The sequence below is a fragment of the Panthera tigris genome, chromosome D1, assembly GCF_018350195.1.
Source record: "Panthera tigris isolate Pti1 chromosome D1, P.tigris_Pti1_mat1.1, whole genome shotgun sequence".
In the NCBI taxonomy this organism is placed as follows: domain Eukaryota; kingdom Metazoa; phylum Chordata; class Mammalia; order Carnivora; family Felidae; genus Panthera; species Panthera tigris.
The window spans coordinates 59,112,645-59,132,987 of NC_056669.1; the positions used below are offsets into that span (position 1 = coordinate 59,112,645).

General features: G+C 51.1%; 1 protein-coding gene across 6 annotated transcripts in view; it reads left to right on the forward strand.

Annotated features, from left to right (window-relative positions):
- Nucleotides 1-20,343, forward strand: part of NUMA1 (nuclear mitotic apparatus protein 1) — a 72,142-nt gene that overhangs the window by 44,259 nt on the left and 7,540 nt on the right. For 5 of the 6 annotated variants that reach the window (XM_042957551.1, XM_015537020.2, XM_042957550.1 and 2 more), the window contains exons 4-16: nucleotides 5,333-5,412; nucleotides 6,513-6,595; nucleotides 7,162-7,242; nucleotides 9,485-9,572; nucleotides 11,121-11,241; nucleotides 11,766-11,923; nucleotides 12,211-12,328; nucleotides 12,434-12,551; nucleotides 12,900-13,040; nucleotides 14,528-14,650; nucleotides 14,800-18,198; nucleotides 18,619-18,660; nucleotides 20,137-20,205. In XM_042957551.1, coding sequence (XP_042813485.1) covers nucleotides 5,333-5,412; nucleotides 6,513-6,595; nucleotides 7,162-7,242; nucleotides 9,485-9,572; nucleotides 11,121-11,241; nucleotides 11,766-11,923; nucleotides 12,211-12,328; nucleotides 12,434-12,551; nucleotides 12,900-13,040; nucleotides 14,528-14,650; nucleotides 14,800-18,198; nucleotides 18,619-18,660; nucleotides 20,137-20,205 — 4,621 coding nt within the window. The remainder of the gene's footprint in view (nucleotides 1-5,332; nucleotides 5,413-6,512; nucleotides 6,596-7,161; nucleotides 7,243-9,484; nucleotides 9,573-11,120; nucleotides 11,242-11,765; nucleotides 11,924-12,210; nucleotides 12,329-12,433; nucleotides 12,552-12,899; nucleotides 13,041-14,527; nucleotides 14,651-14,799; nucleotides 18,199-18,618; nucleotides 18,661-20,136; nucleotides 20,206-20,343) is intronic. The other variant, XM_042957552.1, reaches the window with a different exon arrangement.

Consider the following 20,343-nt stretch of genomic DNA (forward strand, 5'->3'; position numbering starts at 1 on the left):
AGAAATCTTATCTCTAACTTGTTAGTGTGCCACAGATCTGCCCCTTTCTAAACCATTAGAGCTTTTCTGGGGGTTTTGCCTGCCTCATTAACTTGCTTTGTGAGGTCGATTAGCATTTGATAAGCTGCTTGTTGTCCCCTAGCCAGGATTCTAGTGAGCTTTTTTTTTTTTACATCTGTCTTTGAACGTCTCAGTTATCTGGGAAATCAGCGGAGTGGGCCTCCCCCTTGTATCTTCCCTCTCTGGAACCAAGCAAAGATGTAACCTACAGTTACAAGGGTCAAGCTGTAACCTACAGTCATTTTTTAAGGCTCATATAGTTCATTCTTTTTCCTCTGTCATCAAGCCTTCAGAAATTAGGGCAAAACTGACCTTTCACATCTTTGTGCTGTGGGCAGAAGTAGAGGTCAGCCATAATGTAGAGAATTGAGGGGACAGAGAGGACCATCCCTTTTCAAAGGAAAGCACGGTAGACAGCCCCCAGGTCGGGGATAGTCTGAAGTGTTGACTGAGACCGTTCTTGTTCCACACGTAGCAGGTAAGAACTGGGGTGGGGGCTTCAGTATCTCTGTGAAGCAGTTTGGCCACCCTTTCATAGGGAAAGGAGGCAGAACTGAACTTGTCAGAGGCAGGGGCTGGATCTGATTCACCTTGAGTTCCTCTGTGCCTAGCTTGGGACAGTACATTGATTCGGTTTTGATTAATGTTTGTTGAGTAAGTGAACAAAAATGTAGTTGATACTGTTCATCACCGAAGTCTAGTGGAGCTGAGTAGCCTAGAACAGATGGATTCAGCAAGAATGGTTTTTGGTTTTAATTTTTTGAATGTGTTTTTTGAAGTGTATGTTGGTGGTGGGATGTCTTATAAGGTTTTTTTAAAGTCCCTGTGGCTCTAACTAGCACCTGCCATAGTGCCTCTGAAAGAGGTCACTATTTTCTTACTTTGGTACAGACAGTACCATTTTCTTTCCCAGTTACCCAGGCAGGACCTTTCAACATCATCTTGAATTCCTCCCTCTCCTTGGCAGTGATTCTACTAGGTCATCTTCCTCTCATTTTGTCCTTTAGAAGACTTCTCACATCTCTGCCTCTGCCTCACTCTGGATACCTGGCCCTCGTGGCTTGGTTCTGCTCTAATCTGTGCGTATTCCCAGGGCATTCCTGTTCATGTGACCTCAGGAACCTTCTTCCTCCAGTCCTCCTTTCATTGTGGTGCCCCACAGCTGGTGGACCTCAGGGATGGACTCTTTATTGCCAGGAGGTTGAAATCTAAAATCTCCAGCCTTGGCATTGAAGAACTTTGATCAGGGACTCCTCTCCTCCCACCAGTCTTGTTTCCTACTCATTTCTAACTCCATACCTACCCTATTTTTTTTCTTCCCGGATCCTGTAGAATTTCCTAAGTTCTGGATTTTATTTTATTTTTTATTAAAAAAATTTAATTTTTTTAATGCTTATTATTTTTGAGAGAGAGAGAAAATTAGCGGGGGAGGCCCAGAGACAGGGAGACACAAAATCTGAAGCAGGCTCTAGGCTCTGAGCTATCAACACAGAGCCTGACACAGGACTCGAGCTCATGAACTGTAAGATCATGACCTGAGCTGAAGTCGGACACTTAACTGACTGAGCCACCCAGGCACCCCTAAAAAATTTTTTTTAATGTTTATTTTTGAGGGAGGGAGGGAGGGAGAGAGAGAGAGAGAGAGCGAGCGAGCAGGGGAGGGGCAGAGAGAGGGAGGGAGACAGAGAATCCAAAGCAGGCTCCAGGCTCTGAGCTGTCAGCATAGAGCCCGATGTGGGGTTCGAACCCACAAACCACAATCCTGGCCTGAGACGAAGTCGGACACTTAACCAGTTGAGCCACCCAGGCATCCCTTGATTTTATTAATTGTATCATGGTACTGCTCAACTTGTTCTCCCCGCCGTCACCCCCCTCCCCCACCCCCACCACCTCCACCCCCAACCCAACCTTGTTCCCTGTAAACTGGTAATTAGATCCAAGCTTGATTAGCTGAAGGGTTTTTTGTTGTTGTTTTCTTGTTTTTGCACAGATTCTTCATAGGAGAATTATGTACCACCTATAAGTTAGCATTTTGCAATTCTTTTTTTTTTTTTAATTTAAATTTTATTTTTTTTAATTTACATCCAAATTAGTTAGCATATAGTGCAACAATGATTTTAGGAGTAGATTCCTTAGTGCCCCTTACCCATTTATCCCATTCCCCCTCCCACAACCCCTCCAGTAACTCTCTGTTTGTTCTTCATGAGTCTCTTCTGTTTTGTCTCCCTCTCTGTTTTTATATTATTTTTGTTTCCCTTCCCTTATGTTCTTCTGTTTTGTCTCTTAAAGTCCTCATATGAGTGAAGTCTCATGATATTTGTCTTTCTCTGACTAATTTCACTTAGCATAATACCTTCCGGTTCCATCCACGTAGTTGCACATGGCAAGATTTCATTCTTTTTGATTGCCGAGTAATATAGCCTTTTGCAGTTCTTAGTGAAAGGAATTATCTTTCAAACCCTAATGAAGTGGTAGATCTACACAGTTAACATCAGTGGCTGGTAAAATCATTAGGCTGACGATACCTAAGCCTACCATTTAATTTTAATGTCACGAAAATATGGGCAGCCAGGTGTGATGCTCTTTGTGTTGTAAAAGTACAGTGGGGCGTAGCATGGTTTTTGGTATGTGTGTTTGTTTTTGTTTTTGACTTAAGAATAGATCAAGGTGGGATGCTTGGTTGGCTCAGTCATTGGAACATGCAACTCTTGATTTCGGGGTCATGAGTTTGAGTCCCACTTTGGGGATAGAGATTACTTAAAAAAATAAAATCTTGGGGAAAAAATAGATCAAGGAGTGTTTGTTTTTGAGGAGATCAATTTCCTTGGCTTAATGACAAGAGCAGTAGAAATGTCCAAGAGGTAAGCATGTGTATCCTTGGTTTAGCAACTGTAGCTTGGTAACCTGGTGGGAAATTTTCACTGGGAGGGTTATAAATTCAAGATGCACATTTTCCAAGTTGTCTTCTAATGCACTGCCTGAGCCTTAGACTAGGAGAAGTGAAGGTGTAGGGAGGGTAAGAGAGGAGGGAGAGAGAACACAAATATATGTGTGTGCGTGTGTGTGCACGCACGGTGGAGGAGAGGGGCTGTTGAAATTCCACGTTAACCCTAATCTCCATCTCGGATCCAGACCAGTGCAAATCAACTTCCTTTGGGAAGACAGATGTGTTCTTGGTGAACGTGTTCTGGCTTTTTCATTGTGGATGATGCTACTGTTGCTAACCTAAATCAGATGCTGGTTCTCCAGGGAAGGCCGTGGAGGATGGCAGGGTTGGTGGCAGATAGCAGCTGTGGGGCTTGAACAGGTCTTGTTCTTTGGCCACTTGGCCTTCTTTCTGGGAAAATACATTGACATCAGCCCCTCTATCAAGTTTCCCTTTCTGTTCTATGTGAGAATAGCCTGAAGCAAAAAGGCTGTCCCATCTCTGATACCTGTGAGACTTGACTAGCAAAGTGTAGTAGAGTCATTTTGCCAGAAAACCTAAAGCTCTGACATTTGTGTTACTGACCTTGACCTCTCCTCTTCCTGTTATAAAGCATCCTTCATCTGTTAGTCAACCCATACGTACTGAGTACCTCCTGTACCCTAGCTTTCAGGTCACACAGTTAGAGGGGTCATTTGTAAGTGATGCTGTTGTATCAGTCAGTGCTGCAGAAAGTCCTGAGGGGGAGGAAGGAGTCATGACTGGTAGTGGTTGTGGATAAGACTTGAACTCACTTTTTTAAAAAATTTTTTCTAATGTTTACTTTTGAGAGAGAGAGCATGCAAGTGAGGGTCAGAGAGAGAGGGAGACCCAGGATCTGAAGCAGGGTCCAGGCTCTGAGCTGTCAGCACAGAGCCCAAAGTGGGGCTCAAACCCACAAACCTTGAGATCATGACCTGAGCTGAAGTTGGACGCTTAACTGACTGAGCCACCCAGGCACCCCTGAACTCACTTTTAAAGGATGGGCTGGATTGTTCCAGGTCCAGCATGTTTAAAGCATATTCCATGTAACTTTACTTATCCTAGGGGCTTAGTGGGGGAAAAAGAGGTTTTGTGGTCAGATAGGTTTAGGAAATAATTCACGTTATATCCTTTTCTTTAGAAAGTGCTCAGTTTGGTTTAACCCAGCGTTTCTCAAACATTTAACCTGAGAACCCTCTTTGTTTTTTATCTAATGGAGTACACTTAGGGAAATTACTGCTCTGTGCTGAGGCAAGGAGTCACAATGTTCCAGATTGTGGGTAGGTAGGGAAGATGGCTCTTTTAGGAGCCTGGGAGGAGATTGGCATCTCCTGATGGCTTTGTAGGAGTCCCTAATCACACACCAGCTATCCAGAAAATGGCTTGTGGGGGGTTCACTTGGAAGAATCCTTTGTAATCACGTGGGAGAGGGAGGGAGGTACATTCGTGGTCTTTGCTTGGGTGCTGCTTATGCTTTGCAGGATGTCCGGCACTGCTAAGTTCTCTGGTTCTCAGGCCCTCCCTGCCCTCCAGAAAGTTGACTGAAACCTGGAACATTCAGTAGAATCTGGAGGTTGAGGAACAGGAGGCCCCTTTAATTAGTATCTCCAGCCATAGAAGCCCAAGGAGAAAAGTCTGCTTTCTGACTTCTAGTGAAGCTGTTCCCCGGTGAGGTTGACAGGGCAGTTAGCCTGAGCACCAGGGGCCCGGGCTGTGTGAGGGCTCCCCCTGCTGCCTCCCTCTCCCCATAGCTCTCTCAGCATGTAGCCTGCCCTTCCAGTTAAACAGACCAGCGCAGCAGTACCCAGCCACTTGAGTGTTGTCCCTTGGCCTTAGCCATCTCAACCTTTGATCTGTTGTGTTGAACTTTGCCCTGTCCCTTCAGAGCCTTGGGAATTCCCTCCTGTTCTTTCAGTTCTTTGACTTGTTTTTCCCTTTCCATCATTTGTCTTACTCTCACTGTGTTTCCCAGGCTTTCTGACCTTTTACAGTTAAGCCATTCCAGACTACTGAACCTAGCTTCCCCTTCGTCTCTGTCATCTTCGTCCTCTCCCCTCAGCCCCCTTCCCACAGAGCCTTTCATATTCATGAAGAGGGTGGCAGAGTTTTTTCCAGAAGGACCTCCTGCCTCAAGTTCCCACTTCTCACCCACCACACAGTTCCTTCTGACCAAATGGTGTCTTGGTATCTTCTCCCCTGCCACCAGCATCTCTCCCAGATCCAGTGCAGACCAAACCTGAAGGAAGGGGCAGGTGGCATGGAATGGAGTAGTGAGGGGGGAAGGATTGCTAAGTACTCTGGTCCTGATACTTGTTCTTTTTCTAGCCACGGCACTGATGAGGGGCAGCAAATCCTGCAACAGCCGGTACCAGAGAGACTGGACTTTGTGTGCAGTTTTTTGCAAAGTAAGCACCTTTCTTACCTAGCTGAGAAGGAGCTGCTTCCTCAACTCCCAGGACTTTGGGAGTCCAGAGGAACCAGCTCACAGGTGTCTGGAGGTGCAGAGGCTCAAGGCTGCTGACTCTGTACCACAGAGATGAATATAACTGTTTCCCTGGGTCTGGTGATGCTTATGCCGTCAGGGAAGAAGAGTGTCCCTTCAGTCCCAGAGCCCATCTCTAAGATCCAGGTAGAGCCAGAGGGTCAGTTTTTAGGACTCAGCACCTTGGGCTCCCAACCCCCCCCCCCCACCCCCCATGCAAGGAGTTGGAGGAGAGGGATGGATCCATGTTATCCTCTTTCCCTTGTAAGAAAAACATTCCCCTGGATGATTTTGAATTAATTACCTAGGCAATAGATGGGGCAGAGGCAGATTTAGGTTGAGGTCTTGGCTCTTCTACTCACAGCTTGTATGGCCTTTCTGGACATAGGTTTTTTGTCTATAAGATGGAATAATTGCTCTTAAGGTTGATAGGTAGTAAGAACAGATGTAAAGTTAGCACAGTGTCAGTTCCCCTCCCTTGTACAGTCATGGACACAGAGTCCTCCTCTTTGACACAGGAGCTATCAGCCATCACCCCCTCAGGAGAGTTATGGGAAAGGTGATAATAGATTTAGATAAAGCAAAGGTTAATTGATAGTTGGCATAACAGCAGAAGAACCAGGTGTCCCTAGTCCTCCTGGTCTAACTCAGCTTCAGGCTTCCTCTACAACCTTACTTGGAATAAGACCCTAGAGTGACCTGGAATCTCTGGTTCCTTCTCTGTGGTGCTGAGCAGGAGTTTATGCATTGGGTGGGTGAGTGCAACATCATGTCCCAGTGCTGCTGTGAATTCCTAGCCTGCTTTTTTCTTGAACTATCCCTGTAGTCCTTGGGCTGACCTAGGATAGAACTAACTTCAGGTGGAAATGCATATGTTGGGGGAGAGAGGACATAGGAGCAAGGAGACTTATGTCTCCTAGCCCCACCAGAGGCGGTGATTTTGTTCTACTTTGAGGTGTTCTCATGATCTCAGGAATGGTGTCCAGGAAGTTCACCCTGTTTTCTACATTGTCATCTTTACAGAAAACCGAAAACATCCCTCTTCTCCAGAATGCCTGGTGTCCGTGCAGAAGGTGATGGAAGGGTCAGAGCTGGAATTGGCCAAGGTATCTATGGGATATCGGATGTGGGGGTGGGAGGGTGGCACCAATTGGACCTGCCAGGCCTTCTCTTGGTGATGAGTACTTTATTTCTGGGGCTCATGGAGGTTAGAGGTCAGCCATCTGGCTGAGGCAGAGGCTGATTTAGCGCAAGGAGTCTCAGAGCCCATGCCCTATGACAGAGATTACTAGACTGTTACTGTGAGCCTCAATGAAGACGTGGCAGGAATTGGGCCTCACCCAGGTGTCATAGTCTTCTTTTTAGCTCAGTCTCTTTCATTCCCTCCACTTCCTGTTTCTGGGTGCTGGCCCATAGAGGGCAGTTTAAGCTTTGTAGTTAGGTTCCATGAGTCCAGGAATTCAGTTGTACACCAGGCTTTTTGTACAGTGGGCAGTAAGTCCTCAGTCAGGTGTTTCCTGGTGCAGTTAAGGGCAGGGACCTGGGGCTACTGAATTCTAGGAGCTTTGGAAGAGCCTCTGGAATAGTTCAGAGTCCCCAGAACATTCCAGAGAGGGGAGCACTGAGAAGAGAGACAGTCCTGCTCAGTGACTGTCTTCTGTTTGGCTTCTAGATGACCATGCTGCTGTTATACCACTCCACCATGAGCTCCAAAAGTCCCAGGGACTGGGAACAATTTGAATATAAGATTCAGGTAAGCCCTGTGTCTCCACCACACCTGGTGGGCCTAGCTCGTGCTTCACCCTACTCCATTGGTTTTCTTTCAACAACGTATATTGTTCTTTTAAAAAATTAGGTTGTAGGGGCACTGGGTGGCTCAGTCGGTTAAGCGTCCGACTTCAGCTCAGGTCACGATCTTGCACTCCGTGAGTTCCAGCCCCGCATCGGGCTCTGGGCTGATGGCCCAGAGCCTGGAGCCTACTTCCGATTCTGTGTCTCCCTCTCTCTCTGCCCCTCCCCCTTTCATGCTCTGTCTCTCTCTGTCTCAAAAATAAATAAACGTTAAAAAAAATTAAAAAAAAAAAATTAGGTTGTAGCAATTCCAGCCATTCTTTATAGGATGTCTGGAAAATACTGAAAAGCACAAAAGAGGGAAATAACAATTGCTTCTAATCTCATTTCCAGAGACAACTAACTGCTAACTTTTAAGAGATATACTTCCAAGTCCTTTTGTGTGTGTGTGTGTGTGTGTGTGTGTGTGTGTGTGTGTGTGTGTGTGTATTTTTTTAATGTTTATTTATTTTGAGAGAGCGAGAGTATGAGTAGTGGAGGGGCAGAGAGTGAGAGGGAGAGAGAGAATCCCAAGCAGGCTCTATGCTATCAGATTTGAACTTCTTTTTTTTTTTTTTTTTTTTTAATTTTTTTTTAACGTTTATTTATTTTTGAGACAGAGACAGAGCATGAACGGGGGAGGGTCAGAGAGAGAGGGAGACACAGAATCTGAAACAGGCTCCAGGCTCTGAGCGGTCAGCACAGCCCGACGCGGGGCTCGAACTCACGGACCGCGAGATCATGACCTGAGCTGAAGTCTGACGCTTAACCAACTGACTGAGCCACCCAGGCGCCCCATGAACTTCTAAACCATGAGATCATGACCTGAGCCGAAGCTCAGAGTCAGATGCTTAACCCACTGAGCCACCCAGGTGCCCCATTCATGTTCATATATTTAACTGTAGTTGTAAACTCTAGTGGTAACTCTACTGTGTTGGGATAATATGTAGAAATTGTGAGTGTATATTTTTACACAAACTGTCATTCCATGTGTCTCCTCCTTTCCTCTAATGGGAGGGATTAGTGAGAGAGAATATCTTTGTCCATCATGACCGTCTAGCTCAGAGCTGTTACCTTCTCTCCCCTCCTCTACTTGGTCCCTAAGTGCATTTGCTTCACTATAGAGGGAATGACCTGGTTTCCAGGAACTACCTGCCTGGAAGGGTCTGATGTTGGCTTTGCTTCCTGTATGAGCAGCTGTCCTTTATTTCCCAGAGCAGGAGGAGCTGGGATGCCACAGTGGGTAATATAGGTGACCGGGGGGTGGGGGGGTGGGGCATGGGCAGTGCCTAGAGAGCTGTGGCCTTTCACGTAGTGGTAAAAATGTTGAATCATCTCATTTTATACTCATTTAGCTCATGGCTCTCCTCTGAGGTTGAGGTTGTTGTGGCATGGGAAGGATGGGTGTCTCCTTCCTTTAACCTTTTCTCTGCTGCAAGCTGGCCACAGACCTGGTAGAAACAAATTCTTTTTTTTTGTTTGTTTTTAAAGTCCATTTATTTATTTTGGGAGGGAGTGTGTATGAGCAGGGGAGGGGCTGAGAGAGGGGGGAGAGAGAATCCCAAGCAAGCTCCCAGCACGGGGCTTGATTCCACAAACTGTGAGATCATAACCTGAGCCAAAATCAGGAGTCAGACCCTTAACGGACTGAGCCACCCAGATGCCCCAGAAACAGAAATTCTAAAAGATAAGGAACTATATAGCAGGCTGGCCAGAAAAGTCCAATCAACTCTGTAGCTTTGGAACTCAGACAGAGAAGGGCAGATTTTACAGCTGAGCTGGTGGGTAAACTTTGGATGAGCCCTGGAGGTGTTCTCACTCAGAGAACAATAGTGAGGGTCATTTGGAAGAGGGCAACATAGTTACGTATAAAAGCTTTCTGTCTGCACTACTGTCTTTGCCCATTTTCTTTTTTGTGGTCAGGAGTGAAGTCAGGTAGGAACTCTTTCTGACCCTGGGTCATCTTCAGGGGAACCGAGAGGGCGGGAGCCAGCAGGGCAATGTGTCTCTAGTAGAATGTTCTCAGCTGGACTGGGGGGCTTTAGGCTTTGAGAGGAAGACTGGGCTCCAGCAGCTCCTGGGGCTGACACTGCTGGCGTGGTGCCCTCTATCTCTTCAAACCTCCCTAGCACCTAAAGTGATGCTCTTCTCTCTCTCTGGTCCAGGCTGAGTTAGCAGTCATTCTCAAATTTGTGCTGGACCATGAGGATGGGCTAAACCTGAATGAGGACCTAGAGAACTTCTTGCAGAAAGGTAAGTAGGGCCCATTCCTGAGGATGCCCTGTCTGAGCTAGGCACTGCTAGGACCCCAAATTGTTGAGAAACGCCGTGGGGGTTTGTTTCAGGTCCCAACCAGGCAGAGTTTGTGCTCAGGAAAAGTGTGTGTAATTGGAATAGGTTGATTTCTGGGCCACATTGCCACCATCCCAGTTCCTACCGAGCTTCTCCTGCTGCCTGGCGGTGCCTGAGCAGGACGTTACATGTGATCTCGTCTCTGTTAGGTTGTCCTTGAGCACTTCACACATACCTTTTTTTTTATTAAAAAAAAATTTTTTAATGTTTATTTTTGAGAGAGAGAGAGAAAGAGAGAGAGTGCATGCACAAGTAGGGGAGGGGCAGAGAGAGAGGGAGACACAGAATCCGAAGCAGGCTCCAGGGTCTGAGCTGTCAGCACAGAGCCTGATGTGGGGCTCAAACCCACGAATTGTGAGACTATGACCTGAGCCAAAGTCAGACACTCAACCCACTGGAGCCACCCAGGCATCCCTGTTTTTTATTTTTTAAGCAGTTGCTACTCTAGGCTTAGAAGCTGGGAGTAATGCCTAAAAAAAAATGGCTTTTCCCCCTATGAAGTTCATGTTCTAGGTGGGAAGGCAGATGCATAAATCAGTAAGTATGATGAAGAGTGAGTGCTAGAACAGAGAGGTACGTGATCTACCAAATGCCTTCTGGAAGTACAGTAGAAAGGGTGAGAGCTCCCCCTGTCTTCTGATGAAGAGGGTATCTAATGACAATGGGATGTGAGAAGTGGGTCAAGGCAGGTTCTCTTCCAGCCACTGAATTTGATGTTCCTCATAGTCACGTTCCTCTTCAGCCCTTCAGATGGAGATGTTGGAAGTATGAGTCTAGAATATAGGTGAGGGCTCTGGGCCAGGTTATGGGTGTACAGGTCAGTGTGTGGATGACCATTGAAGCCATGGGCACTGTGGGCAGCACAGGGAGGCGTCATCAGAACTCTGGGAGCTTAGATTGTGGGTGTAGGAGGGAGGGGCAGATAGGGAGACTAGGAATGGGTGTTTAGGGGTAGGAGAGCCATGTGAAGGTAGTCGTGGGAGCCATGGGAGGGGAGGAGGTTTTGAGAAAGGGGTTGTGTTGGCAGGACAAGATTTTAGAGTGGAGGAGTTGAGAAAGGCCATCGGCTCTCATCTGAGAGGTTGGTGGGCTGAGAGGAGGAGATCCTGCTCAAGGCTCCCAAGCTGCCTCTGCAGTGTTGGATGGGGGGGAAAGCATGAGCACTTGGTCCAGTCTCTAAGCAGGGAGGACACCCTCACTCTCCTGTGCTCTCCTTGAGCACTTGCTGAGCTGTGGAAACGGAAGCCACTTGCTTCACTGGGCTTAGGGACACTGACCTCTGGCTAACCCAGACGCCAGGTTTCAGATTCTGCCTGGTGGCCTCCTTCTATAGCTTACATATAATTGTCTGTGGATCCACTTCCACTAAGGCAAGTTCTCAACTTGTATAAAGATGCAAATCTTTTCCCTCTATTAACCTCTATATGGTTGGTTTGCTCCTTGCCCTAGCTCCTGTCCCTTCCACCTGCTCCAGCACCATCTCCGAAGAGCTGTCCCCACCCAGCCACCAGGCCAAAAGGGAGATTCGCTTCCTAGAGCTACAGAAGGTTGCCTCTTCCAGTGGGAACAAGTATGTGCTGGGCCTCCTCTCCTGGGGTGGGGCCTCAACATCCAGTCTTCAAATCCCTGCATTCTAGAAGCTAACACTGTTCACCAACCTGTTACGTCATCAGACAGCACTTAGAGTATGCTGTAGATGTTCTCACCTGCCCCAGTATTAATTAGGGGAATTGGTTGGCATCCATTTTTAGCAGAAGGCCTCAAAGGCTCTGTTCCCTGTTTATGGAATTCCTTTCTTCCTTGGAGACGATGCTAAAGTCCCTTTTCTCAGTGCAGCTCTGCAGAGGTGAGGGTAATTTTTTTTTTTTTTTTTTTTTTTTGGACAAGGAAATTGAAATTGAGGCTAGGAGAAGGGAGAAGAAAAGCTTTCTCGAGGTCAGTCATGAGGCATGAGATAGCACTATCAACAGAGCGGAGGTGCTTAGCCTCCCAGCCAGTGCTCACATCCCTAGAGCGCTGCTTGCCCATCCCTGCCTGTTGCTCTTCTCTTCAGCCTCACACTTCAGGCTCTGACCATGGCGTCTCCTTCTTCAGCTTCCTCTCAGGTTCTCCAGCCTCCCCTATGGGCGACATTCTGCAAACCCCACAATTCCAGATGAGACGGCTGAAGAAGCAGCTCGCCGATGAAAGAAATAATAGAGATGAGCTGGAGCTGGAGCTGGCTGAGAACCGCAAGCTCCTTACTGAGAAGGGTAGGTGCCTGGCACGCTGGCAGGTGGTGTGTGAATGGGCAGCATTGGGGATTTTCATCCGGGGAAGTGCTGGGCTTGTGTGAGGAACGGCCCCTCTGTTCTCTGTTTGTTCTGCTGGCTCTGGAGCTTAGGGCTCAGCCATGGGCCAGTCAGGCTGGCCTGGAATCTGGTGCTGCCCTTGGCCTCATCCTCCCCTTCCCTTAGATTGGATGCCACCTCCTCCTTCTCTCTTCCCCTTCGTTCTTTGCTGACTCTCCACTCTCCTCCTTTCCCCTCCTCGGGCACAGATGCGCAGATAGCTGTGATGCAGCAGCGCATTGACCGCCTAGCTCTGCTCAACGAGAAGCAGGCGGCCAGCCCGTCGGAGCCCAGGGAGCTTGAGGAGCTCCGTGGCAAGAATGAGAGGTATAATTCTGCCTGCTTCCTTCCCAGCTCCATACCCCACTCTGTACCCATGGGGTGGCAGTGAAGGTGCTACCGTCTTTTCTAACTGCCCCAACTCCCTCACAGCCTCACTGTGCGTCTCCATGAGACTCTGAAGCAGTGTCAGGACCTGAAGACAGAGAAGAGCCAGATGGATCGCAAAATTAACCAGCTTTCTGAGGAGAATGGGGACCTTTCCTTTAAGGTGAGGGTTGGGGGGTGTAGTCCCCACTTGACGGTCCGTGGGGCTGAGTTAGTCTCGAGGATTCTTGAAGAAAGGGTTGAGAAGAATGTCCTGGCATCTGTCCTATGCTCCAGTCTCTGCAGAGACCTGCATACTTTGGCCCTTTCCTTGTCCCATAATTGGCTGCTGCCAGGGACGGGGTTGTGGCCCTAAATTTTGAGTCTTGAGTTAAAGATATGGTTGGTTGTAATTGGTTTGAGCAGGGTTGGATAGTCAGACACCTACAGCCCCTGGAGTTCGGGAAACAAACAGCAGTGGTGGTACTAGTTTTGACCTTGGGTGATGGGGACTCCCACTTGTCTGTCCCAGCTGCGGGAGTTTGCCAGTCACCTGCAGCAACTACAGGGTGCCCTCAATGAGCTGACAGAAGAGCACAGCAAAGCCACTCGAGAGTGGGTGGAGAAACAGGCCCACCTTGAGAAGGAGCTCAGCACAGCCCTGCAGGACAAGGTAACCTTCTGCTTTGGGGTGTCAGGGCCACAGTCTTGGCTACCTGTTCAAAGTTCCATTTACCGCTCTATTCTTTGGGGCCTTTGGGAATTAAGCTGTCTCCTCTTGAAGGTTAATAGTGCGCCGTATTGGGAAAATGTGAGCTTAAGTCCAATGTACCACCTTTGAGTCTTATCTTTGCTGTTTACAAGGTGTGGTTCTTGGACAAGTTATTTGATCTCTTTTCTCTCTAAGCATGCTTTGTGTAAAATGGGAAGGATAACAAGTAGCTGCCTCATCAACCATTGTAAGATACTGCATTTGTTGGGTGATGCGAAGTAAGTTACCAGTGAATTAGTTACTATTTTTTTTTTTAATTTTATTTTTAAGTAATCTCTGCACCCAGTGTGGGGCTTGAACTGACAACCCTAATGTCAAGAGTTGCATGCTCTACCAACTGAGCCAGCCAGGTGCCCCACTGTTATTTTTACTGCTATTTTTAAGAACCCAAATCTACCATTTATTAACCCTGTAGCCCTAGGGGAAGGCACTTAATATCTGAGCTTCAGATCTTGATCTGCAAAAGAGGGACAGCAATAGCTACCTCCCATCTCTGTCAGGTGGATTATGAATTCAGAGAGGACCCAGCATAGTCCTGGCGGCTGCTTAGTGAGCAGTGGGAGGAAGAGGGGCTGAGGGTGGGAGGTGCTATGGTTGCTGCTGTTCATGCCCAGGAAGGCTGGGGATATTTTTAAGCTGGTGAGTGTCTGGATAATCTGGGAGCCCAGACGTGTCTAAGGAAGGGTATATAGTAAGGAAAAAAAAAAACTTTTTTTTTTAAAGTAAGGAAATGTGAAGTGAACTCAGTGGCCTGGCAGAAGAAACTATTAGCAAGTCACATGATTTAATTCAGCCCTGAAATTAGGGTTAGAAAATCAGGTCCCTCATGATCCCAGGTCCATGGTTTCTGAGTTTTTTCCTAGGTCAGGGGAACAGGAGTTTTTTGTTTTCAGTGTTTGTTTATTTTTGAGAGAGAGAGCACACACATGGGGGAGGGACAGAGAGAGAAGGAGACATAGAATTCTAAGCAGGCTCCAGGCTGTCAGTGCAGAGCTCAATGGGGGGGATCGAACTCATGAGATGTGAGATCATGACCGAGCTGAAGTCAGACGCTCAACTGACTGAGCCACCCAGGTGTCCTGGGAGAATTTTTTTTTTTTTTTTAATGTTTGTTTATTTTTGAGAGAGAGCAAGAGCACAAGTAGGGGAGGGGCAGAGAGAGGGGGGGGATAGAGGATTCCAAGCAGGCTCTGAGCTGTCAGCGCAGACCCCAACGTGCTCAAACCCACAAACAAGATCACCACCTGAGCCGAAGTCGGACACTTAATCGACTGAGCCACCCAGGCGCCCTAAGAGATCTTGATAACAGGGTGATAGGGCTCCATATTTTGTTGGTAACATGGTGCCTGTCCCACCTCTGTTCACATGAGGCTCTTGTTTACTGTCAGAAATGCCTTGAAGAAAAGAATGAAATCCTTCAGGGAAAACTTTCACAACTGGAAGAACATTTGGCCCAGCTGCGGGAGAACCCACCCCGGGAGAAGGGCGAAGTGCTGGGTGACGTCTTGCAGGTAGGAACTCACAGGAGCAGCAGTAGGACCTGTGTGCCAGGGCTCGTGTAGACCCGTGCTTGGTACATTCAGGTTCCTGTTCCTTAGTTCTCACGGGGGCCACGGTGTGAGGAGTCGTGTTCATCCTCTTGGTCTCTTTATCTCACCAGCTGGAAACCCTGAAGCAGGAGGCGGCCTCTCTCGCTGCGGACAACACCCAGCTCCGAGCCAGGGTGGAGGCTCTAGAGACCGAGCAGGGCCAGCGGGAAGCCAAGCTGCTTGCTGAGCGGGGCCACTTTGAAGAAGAAAAGCAGCAGCTGGCTGGCCTGATTGCCGAGCTGCAGGGCTCCCTGTCCAACCTCAGCCAGGCCAAAGAAGACGTGGAGCAGGCCTCTCAGGCTCAGGAGGCTCGGTTGTCTGCCCGGGTGACCACGCTGACTGCTGAGCTCACCACCCTCAAAGCCACTCTCCAGCAGCAGGATCAAGAACTGGCTGGCCTGAAGCAGCAGGCCAAAAAGGAGCAGGCCCAGCTAGCGCAGAGCCTCCAGCAGCAAGAACAGGCCTCTCAGGGCCTCCGCCAGCAGGTGGAGCAGCTGAGCAGCAGCCTGAAGCAAAAGGAGAAGCTGTTAGAGGAAGCTGCCCAGGAGCAGGAGGCAACCAGGCGAGACCATGCCCAGCGACTGGCCGCTGCAGCTGAGGAGCGGCAGGCCTCTTTAAGGGAGAGGGATTCGGCCCTCCAGCAGCTGGAAGTATTGGAGAAGGAGAAGACTGCCAAGCTAGAGGTCCTGCAACAGCAACTTCAGGCTGCTAAGGAAGCCCGGGACAGTGCCCAGTCCTCGGTGACTCAGGCCCAGCAGGAGAAGGCAGAGCTGAGCCAAAAAGTGGAGGAACTCCATGCCTGTGTTGAGGCAGCCCGCCAGGAGCAGAGTGAGACCCAGGCCCAGGTGGTAGAGCTAAAGGCCCAACTAAGGTCTGAGCAACAAAAAGCAGCTGAGCGAGAAAGGGTGGCCCAGGAGAAGGGCCAGTTCCAGGAGCAGGTCCGGGCTCTTGAGGAGTCCTTGAAGATCACCAAGGGCAGCCTGGAAGAGGAGAAGCGCAGGGCTGCAGACGCCCTGGAGGAGCAGCAGCGTCACATCTCCAAGCTAGAGGTGGAGACCCGGTGCCTGGTGGAGCAGCATAAGCAGGAGCGGAAGGAGCTAGAAGAAGAGCGGGCTGGGCGCAAGGGGCTGGAGGCCCGATTACGGCAGCTTGGGGAGGCCCATCAGGCCGAGGCAGAAGCCCTGCGGCAGGAACTGGCAGAGGCCATAGCCTCCCAGCGCGAAGCTGAGGGGGAGTGTGAACAGCTTGCCAAGGAGGTGGCCACCTGGCGCGAGCGGTACGAGGACAGCCAGCAGGAGGAGGCACAGTATGGTGCCATGTTCCAGGAGCAGCTGATGACCCTGAAGGAGGAATGTGAGAAGGCCCGCCAGGAACTACAGGAGGCCAAGGAGAAGGTGGCAGGGATAGAGGCCCACAGTGAGCTCCAGATAAGCCGGCAGCAGAGTGAAGTAGCTCAGCTCCATGCCAACCTGGCCAGGGCTCTCCAGCAGGTCCAGGAGAAGGAGGTCAGGGCCCAGAAGCTTGCAGACGATCTCTCCGCTCTGCAAGAGAAGATGGCCGCCACCAGCAAGGAGGTGGCCCGCCTGGAGGCCTTAGTGCGCAAGACAGGGGAGCAGCCGGAATCAGCCTCCCGCGAGGTACTCAAGGAGCCCCTGAGGGCAGGAGACAGAGAGTCAGAGTGGCCGGAAGAGCGGCAGGGACGCCAGTTCTGCAGCACGCAGGCTGCACTGCAGGCCATGGAGCGGGAGGCAGAGCAGATGGGCAGTGAACTGGAGAGACTGCGGGCTGCGCTGATGGAGAGCCAGGGCCAGCAGCAGGAGGAGCGTGGGCAGCAGGAGAGGGAGGTGGCCCGTCTGACCCAGGAGCGGGGCCGGGCCCAAGCCGATCTGGCCCTGGAGAAGGCCGCCAAGGCGGAGCTGGAGATGCGGCTGCAGAATGCCCTCAATGAGCAGCGTGTGGAGTTTGCTACCCTGCAGGAAGCCCTGGCCCACGCCCTGATGGAAAAGGAAGGAAAGGATCAGGAGCTGGCCAAGCTTCGTGGGCAGGAGGCAGCCCAGAGAACAGAGCTCGGGGAGCTTCAGCAGACTGTGGAGCGACTGAAGGAACAGCTGGCTAAGAAAGAGGAGGAGCGCCAACAGTCTTTAGGGATGGCCAGCGGAAAAGACCCTTCTGGGTCAGGAGCACAGTCTGAGGCTACTGGAGAGAGCAAGCGGAAAGGTCCTGAGCTGCAGGTTCTGCAGGCAGAGGTGAGCAAGCTGGAGCAACAGTGCCGGGAGCACCAGGAGAAGGCCTCTGGCCTGGAGCGCAGCCTGGAGCGTGAGCGCACCTCCCGCGCTGAGCAGGCCAGTGCTCTGGAGGCCTTGCAGGGCCGGTTAGAGGAGAAGGCCCAGGAGCTGGGGCGCAGTCAGGACACCTTAGCTGCAGCCCAAAGGGAGCTGGCCACCCTCCGCGCCAAGGCCCAAGACCACAGCAAGGCTGAGGATGAGTGGAAGACCCAAGTGACCCGGGGCCAGCAGGAGGCGGAGAGGAAAAACAGCCTCATCAGCAGCTTGGAAGAGGAGGTCTCTATCCTGAACCGCCAGGTCCTGGAGAAAGAGGGTGAGAGCAAGGAGTTGAAGCGGCTGGTCATAGCTGAGTCTGAGAAGAGCCAGAAGCTAGAGGAGAGGCTGCGTCTGCTCCAGGCAGAGACGGCCAGCAACAGCGCCAGGGCCGCCGAACGCAGCTCTGCTCTGCGGGAGGAGGTCCAGACCCTCCGAGAGGAGGCAGAGAAACAGCGGGTGGCTTCAGAGAGCCTGCGGCAGGAGCTGGCCTCACAGGCAGAGCGAGCGGAGGAGCTGGGCCAAGAATTAAAGGCATGGCAGGAGAAGTTCTTCCAGAAGGAGCAGGCCCTTTCTGCCCTACAGCTTGAGCACACCAGCACTCAGGCCCTGGTGAGCGAGCTGCTGCCCGCCAAGCACCTGTGCCAGCAGCTGCAGGCTGAGCAGGCAGCCGCTGAGAAACGCCATCGTGAGGAGCTGGAGCAAAGCAAGCAGGCGGCCGGCGGGCTGCGGGCAGAGCTGATGCGAGCCCAGCGGGAGCTCGGGGAGCTGGTGCCCCTGCGGCAGAAGTTGGCAGAGCAAGAGCGAGCAGCTCAGCAGCTGCGGGCTGAGAAGGCCAGCTATGCAGAGCAGCTGAGCATGCTGAAGAAGGCTCATGGCCTGCTGGCAGAGGAGAACCGGGGGCTGGGCGAGCGGGCCAGCCTTGGCCGGCAATTTCTGGAAGTGGAGCTGGACCAGGCCAGGGAGAAGCATGGCCAAGAGCTGGCAGCCGTGCGTGCTGACGCCGAGACCCGTCTGGCTGAGATGCAGCGGGAAGCACAAAACACTGCCCGGGAGCTGGAGGTGATGACTGCCAAGTACGAGAGTGCCAAGGTCAAGGTCCTGGAGGAGAGGCAGCGGTTCCAGGATGAGAGGCAGAAACTCACTGCCCAGGTAAGATACCCAGCTCAAACTTGCCCCCAAAGATTGGACCTGAGAGAGGGAACAATGTTCCCTCTGGTCTCCCCTCCCTTACCGGGTGGCTGGCAGAGTTGAAGTATGTTGCCCCCTACCGTCCTAAAGAAGACATCAATAGCTTCCCCTTCCTTGAAGGCTCCGTCCTTTAAGAGTCCAGCTGTGAAGGCCATCAGCCCGTTCTAGAGGCACACTATGCTAGGGAGGCATACCTGCAGTGGAGGATCCAGGAGCCACTGGGGACTAGAATGAGACAAACTGGCATTTAAAAACGATTACTAGAAATCTAATTCCTTGAAGGAAAGTATCAGAGCCGCAGCGAGGTCAGCCTGGCAGCAGGGCTAGTGTCTTTTTGGCCCCCATCTCACTCTGTCTTCGTTGCTCCTCCCCCATGCACAGGTGGAACAGCTAGAGGTATTTCAGAGAGAGCAAACTAAGCAGGTAATGCCTGGGGTCCCCGCTAAATGCTGGCTGCTTAAGCGGTGACCCATCTCAGTGCATGACCCCGGCTGCAGCTTGCCTCCGCCTGCTCCTGTTGTGAACTGTTTGTGAAGGGGGCAGGGTCAAGCCATGGAGTCCAGGCCCGGGCTGCCCAGGAGTGTGGTGTGCTGGGCCCTCTCTTGGGCCTCATTCCACCCATCCCAGGTCGGCCTCTCCATCCTTCTCCTGTCCTTTTCTCTCATCTGTCTGTCAGGGATGAGGGGTAGGGTAGGCTTCATCTTTCCCATGTCCGAACTGGTGACCGGCAGTCCTTGGGATTCCCAAATCTCCAAGTCCTGTTCCCAGTTTGGATGCTGAACTAAGAGTAACAGCAGAGTGACCGTGGGCCTTGCTTAACACACAGCCCCCTTCTTTCCTGCAGAAGCCGTAAAGGTGACATGAAAGCAGCCCTCACAGGTCAGGGAGGGTTGTGAGCTCAGGACACCTGCCCATCACCCTCTGGGGCTTTAACCTGGAGCATGAAATAGAGCTGCCTGGGAGCAGGAAGGCCAAGCTTGATGAGAGACAGGAGGTGGCATGGTCTGGCTGCCTGGCCCTCACAAGGATCTCCCTGTGCTGCCCTAGACGTCAACGCTATCACACTGGTTTCTCCACCATCCCTCCTACTCCTGTCACCTCAGGCCTGCTGAGGAGTCGGGCCCTCCTCTCCTTCCATTGCCCGCCTCCTCCAGGGAGCCTGAGATGATGGGGACAGTCAAACCCAATAGCAAACAGTCAGCAATGGAGCTCCTGCCTCTTGTCTTTGCTGTTCATGCTTGAGCTCCTGGAATGCCTGGAGGAGCCAGCAGGGCTTGGGCTGTTCTGCTCCCTCTCCGCCCCACTCCCTTTTCTCTTCTCTGTGGGAGTGGGGTGGGCTTTGGGTCTGAGGGCTGCCCCTGTCTGCTTCCCAGTGCTAACCACAGCAGCTACACTGCTAGCACCAGCCCTCATAGCCTGTGGATATTGGGAAGAGGTCTGAGCATCTGTGCACCTTGGCACTTTTGGGGAGGAGTGTTGGGTATTCATCCTTGTCTGCTAGTTACAGACTCGGTCCCTTGTTCCTGTCCCCAGCCTGGGAAGCTTGGGGCTGTGAATGGTGGCAGTAAGTAGTAGGGTGGTAGTGAGGTGTCAGTTCCCCAGAGTGAATTCTCTTGAATCTGGAGGCTGTGGGGCTCCGGCAGGCCTGTCTCTGCAGGCTGGGGGTGGAGGTGAGCATGGGCAGTGGCTCTGGCAGCACCTGTGTGTTGGGTCACCTCCCTTAGGTCCTGCCAGCCAGCCTGCATCGCAGGGATAAATCCCTAAATGGAGGCCAGAGAAAGGACCAGAGTTTCTTCTTCTAGGAACACTGGGGACTTATCTGGGGGAAACCTCCTAATTTCTCTGAATATCGAGGGGAAGTCCTCCTGAGTTTTCTCTTCTCTTCCTCCCCTGTTCCAGGTGGAAGAACTGAGTAAGAAGTTAGCTGACCATGACCAAGCCAGTAAGGTGCAGCAACAGAAGTTGAAGGTGGGACAGTGGGGGGATGGGCCATCTTGTCAGCCTCAGAGTGAGAATCGGGGAGGGAAGGGGCTCTGTGAGCCCTTGGGCTGTAGTGGGTATGGGGGCAGAGGCGGAGGTGGGCCTGGCATGGCAGCTTTACACCTG